The 4993-nt window shown below is 37.2% G+C and overlaps 1 protein-coding gene across 1 annotated transcript; it reads right to left on the bottom strand.

Moving 5' to 3' along the window:
- Positions 1-787: 787 nt before the first annotated feature.
- Positions 788-3643, bottom strand: snai2 (snail family zinc finger 2). Its single transcript, XM_006633933.3, has 3 exons — positions 3383-3643; positions 2442-2987; positions 788-1743 (listed from the first exon to the last, which is right to left on the bottom strand). The coding sequence occupies exons 1-3, from the start codon at positions 3459-3461 to the stop codon at positions 1562-1564; spliced, it is 807 nt and encodes a 268-aa protein (XP_006633996.1). The 5' UTR covers positions 3462-3643; the 3' UTR covers positions 788-1561.
- Positions 3644-4993: the final 1350 nt, after the last annotated feature.

Below are 4993 nucleotides of genomic sequence, written 5' to 3' on the forward strand. Positions count from 1 at the left end.
AATACAAAAATATTACTTGGATATAATATTACTAGATTATAAGTTGTATAGAGATATAATAAAGCGATAGGTACAGGCCTTTAAAAACACTGAACGTTCTTCCTCTTTAGTAGGTATATGTCTTATACCTTGAGTATTGTCATAAACCTGTGGCACTTAGAACATTAGAACAACTCATGGTTCCTCTGTTCCTTTAAGGGATTCACTTGCTCCTAGTTAAATAATAGTAATGTAATCAATACAAGTGGGAGCCAAAGGTTTTAAAGACCAGGAGTGGGCCAAAGATTATTCTTATACTTCACGAAGAGAATATCAAGCAACCTATTGAAAAAATAAACATGAATATTGGTACCAACAGTATTTTTTCTTCACAATATAAATATGGTTTATTGTGAATATTATATATATACACACATGAAGTTTCAAGCACACTTTTGCTCGGAACAGGGTGTTGGAAATAAGATTGTTGCTCCTGTTGAGGCTGACTTACTCTTAACGCCTCATAGTAAATTAAACCTTTTGAGAAACACTGCTGGAATGTAGCAGCTCATACAAACTGGTTAATTATGCTTTAGTTGTGTTGTATTTGCATTCCACTTTCAGATCCTATATAATTGTAAATGCCAGCATTACAATCCATTACCCTGCTCATTTGCAAAAGAATGCATAGGTGCTAACTGTTGCAATGGCAAAGCATTTCTAATTAACAAGGTCCAATTTCACAGTGAGCAAATTGTGTCTCACATTATACTTCTACTTTGGTGGCCAATCAAAAGAAAAGCACACATTTTAAAGTTTTTTTTTCTGTATTTTATTATTATTTGAAATGTCTGTAGAAAAAAACAGCATTCACTCCCTCTGTTCACACTGTCAAGACTCTGCAATCATCAACTCACCCATACATGGTACATTCAATATATAAAAATATATATGAAAACGTATTTGGAAAGAAAACCGTTAAGAAAACACTGTACAAATGCCAAACCCAAGCAAGGCACTTGATGGAGTATTGCTATTTTGAGTGCTGTAAAACAGTTATTGCATTATTTTTGTGCAACAGGAGATAAAATACTTTCACTCTTTGAAAGACAACGATTTTGTACTTCTTCCCTATACAGCAAACATATGAGAAATTCCATTACCTGGATATTATTTTTTTTCTTTTAAGCACCTGGAATGTTTGTATGTGCAATACTTTAAAAGGTGCAAAAAAAGACAGAAATGTCATAAACATGATGCATGTTAACCATCTCTGTTCAAAATCCTATGACAGATGCTGATCGAAACATTACAAACACGAGAAGGGTTATACCATGAGATCACCCCTGAAGGCACACTTGCAGTACAACCAATTAGGCACTTTGTGGAAAAGAAAGTAAAGCACTTTTTTTCCTCAGGGAAAAGTACAATCAAAAATACTGCTTCACGATGAAATGTATGAAATGAAACTGATAGGCTCAGTTTTATAATGAAATGCGTTTTGTTTTCATAAATTCTGCATAAAAAAAAGGATTCTTATTTCCTCCATTGGAGTAGTACGAGTCTCAGTTGGCATCCTAGCTCAGTGTGCTACACAACAACCAGATTCCTCATGCTTGTGCAGAAGAGACATTCTGGAGAAGGTTTTGGAACAGTTTTTGCATTGGTATTTTTTCACATCAGAATGGGTTTGTAGATGAGCCCTGAGGTTTGATCTGTCTGCAAATGCTCTGCTGCAGTGTGGGCAGGAAAAGGGCTTCTCTCCTGCAAAACAAATGAAAACAATTTTGATATTTACACATAAGAAATAGGATCAATAGAACCACTTTTCCCCCCCCTGATTTTAACAAGACAATGAAACAGTTATATTGCATTTAAGAAAGAGGAGCCATCTAAGAAATTCTGGTGGAACGTAAACTGAACAATGTACAAGCATTTTGATACAACTCTGAATGACAAAAGTAAGCAACTTTGATCTCTCTTAACAGGTGCACAGCAGTTTCCTATACACTGGGATTCCCAATCTTTTCAACAAACGCTGTTTTTTCCCTCCATATGAAAGATCTGTATCTGTAACAATAAAAACCCTCAAATGCTGTTCTCTTAGTGCAAGTTGAAAGATTATCTCTGAAAAACTAAAGACAGAAATATGTTCCTGTCCTGTTCTGGTTAGGCTACAAAGCATTGATTTTGCTGGGGGTGGGAGCATAGGAACCTAACCACATAACCATATACTATATTCCATTTCGTTAACCGTTTCATCCCTGAAACAGCTCAAGGAGGCGGCAGTGCATTCGCTCCTTTAAATGCAATTTCAGTGGGAAATAAGATCCTAAAACTTAATGTAAAATAAGACCAAATGGGTAATAAGAAAAAGTCAACCAAACGTGATACAACACGATCCTGTCTCTTAACTATCACTACTTCTAACTAATCTTAAACCCCTAATTAAACAGTCTTACCCGTGTGCGTTCTGATGTGTCCTTGAAGTAACCAAGGTCTGGAAAAGGCTTTGCCACATATTTTGCAGACACAAGGCAAAGTGTGGGTCCTGATGTGCATCTTAAGCGCTCCAAGACTGACGTACTCCTTCTCGCAGTATTTGCAACTGAAAGATTTCCTCGTCTGCGCATCACAGTGAAGCTGCTTGTGCTTCAGCAATCCGGAATACGTGGAATAGGATTTGCTGCACAAACTGCACTGAAACTTCTCGGCTTCCACGGCGTGCGGATCCGAGATCTTAGTGTGCATTCTCTCATCTTCATCGCTAATGGGACTTTCAGAACCACTGTGGTCTTTGGAAGAAGTGTCAGATGGCGGTGGTGGACTAACCCGTCCAATGGACGAGGGATATCCGGAGATAGGCGAGAGATCACTGGGCAAAGGAGTTAATGGCAGGCTGCTCGTAGTCCATACTGTGATTGGGTTGTAGGCTACCGAACTGAGGATCTCTGGCTGTGGGATGACAGGCACAGGGTATCCTTTGTAAAGATACGGTGAAATTAAGACTGAAAAAAAGTAAGAAAGAAAAACGTTAGGCTCCTTTTTGTAGGTATAGATTCCTGTTATTTATTTTTAACTAAGCTCAATGTGTTATCGGGTTAGAACGTCGATACAAAACACTGTGTAACTTTCATAGTTGACTTAAAGTTAAAAATAATTTCCGAGAAATGTTTTACCCTGCCCATACTACGATTAAAGTATTGCATCTTATAACAATTTAACAATCTTTCAGATAAAATGTTTTACAGCAATATATAGTTTGTCTTACACAAATGTTTAGCGGAACACGCATAATTTGGCGGAACTGAATCATTTCAGACATTCAGTAACAATCGTAAGCACACAAGAAAAATCTGTTAGTTCAAAGTAAGGTTATTCACAATTATAAGATTAGTATTACCTGTGTGATTGTCCAGTTCGCTATAATTTGGCTTCTTGGTTGAGTTAAAGTGTTTCTTAACAAGAAACGAACGTGGCATCTTGAAAAAAAAATAAATAGGACAACAATCTTCAAACTACGGAGGAAAAGAGGTTTATAAATATAACGGTCCCAGCCCCTCTGTGAGAGCATAAAATCACTGCAACTTCACAATTTCCTATTGCATAGTCCAAGGGAGTAACATCGTGCTGCTCAATGCTGTAGTGGCAGTACGACAAATCTCAGTTTAGAGCAGTAAATAGTCTCCGTCAGGTGCAGGGGCGGGATTACAGCTGTTAGATTTAAATATTGTCGGCCCATTTAACCCAATAGAAAGTGTTTCTCAGATTTGAGGCTTAGCAGTGGGTGGAGTTAAGACCACCTTCTGGCGAGACAGGTGTTCGCGAAAAAAAGTCTCAAGCAGAGAGAGAAGGGCAGGAAAAATCATTGGGTGGTAGCAATGTTAGGACTTGTCGCAGGAAAGTGCGCTATCCTGCGCATTCCTCTGTAATCTTCGGACTGGATTATTAAAACTGTTGCAAATTACCCTTTTATTGCACATCTGAAAAGGGAGAGGAGCTGAATACCCTTTCAAACTACGCCCAAGAACCTGTCAAAATGCGCGCAAACAAGATATTACTGTCAATGTCAGTTTCGCTGTTTGTGTATTGTACTACTGCGGCAACTAGTACTACTATTATCCTGCTCCGATTACCAGTTGTCATACTTCGTTTATTTAATACCAACTGAGTGCAAGGGAATTGAATTTTTTGATGAAGTGAAATTATGATGAAGTGATGAACACAATTATTTTCTCCCAATCCTGTTCATCATAACTAAAATTCCTATGGCATTCATTATACCCTTTTTTCTGCAACTAAAACTATTTTTTTACCCCAGCTAAAACGTCGATAACATCAAGCTAACAGTATTTATCCATTACAGCCCACAATCGAAATGTCTCCTGTTCTTAGCATTAAACTGAGGTAATGCTGTAATGGTTCATTCTATATCTGGATTTCCTATTTTAGCACGCGGAGAAAATAAATTCCAAGGAACATGCTGAGGAGGAAAAAAAGCTCAAAGTAAGTTTTGTTACTATTCAGTGGGTGTCTCCGAACACACGGATTGATCGAGCTTGGTAGAAGTGTCACACACTATGCACCCAAAATATGAGACATATGCAAAGTCATTTAAATCACAAGGTAGACCTATCCTATAACAGGAAAAGAGCTGATTCCATCAATCTATGTTGAACCCAGAACTGTTTTCAGCGAGGTAGGATATCACTAGATATCTTTTTTTTGTAAAGTTAAACTGAACAAAGCAATAATAATAATAATAATAATAATAATAATAATAATAATAATAATAATAATAATGCAAGCAGAGCTTAATGCAGCTTTCTATGCAAAAAGAGAATATAAACATTTCGGTGTTGAGCCTTCTTCACGGGAGACAATTTTAACTTATGTTTTCTGACTTTATGGCAAATATTTATCTGCGAAGACCAAAACAAACTGGTCTTTCCGCAGTCCTTTCATCGCAATCGGCTTCATCTATACACAAAAGGATTTTAATTCATATCTCTCG

Source organism: Lepisosteus oculatus, chromosome 6 (genome assembly GCF_040954835.1).
Source record: "Lepisosteus oculatus isolate fLepOcu1 chromosome 6, fLepOcu1.hap2, whole genome shotgun sequence".
NCBI lineage: Eukaryota > Metazoa > Chordata > Actinopteri > Semionotiformes > Lepisosteidae > Lepisosteus > Lepisosteus oculatus.

Excerpts from the sequence above, each read along its gene's own strand:
- snai2 (XM_006633933.3), bottom strand. The coding sequence starts at position 3,461 with ATGCCACGTTCGTTTCTTGTTAAGAAACACTTTAACTCAACCAAGAAG. Across the intron at positions 2,988-3,382 it reads CGAACTGGACAATCACACAG|TCTTAATTTCACCGTATCTT; the intron begins GTAATACTAATC and ends ACTTTTTTTCAG. Across the intron at positions 1,744-2,441 it reads ACACATCAGAACGCACACGG|GAGAGAAGCCCTTTTCCTGC; the intron begins GTAAGACTGTTT and ends TTTGTTTTGCAG.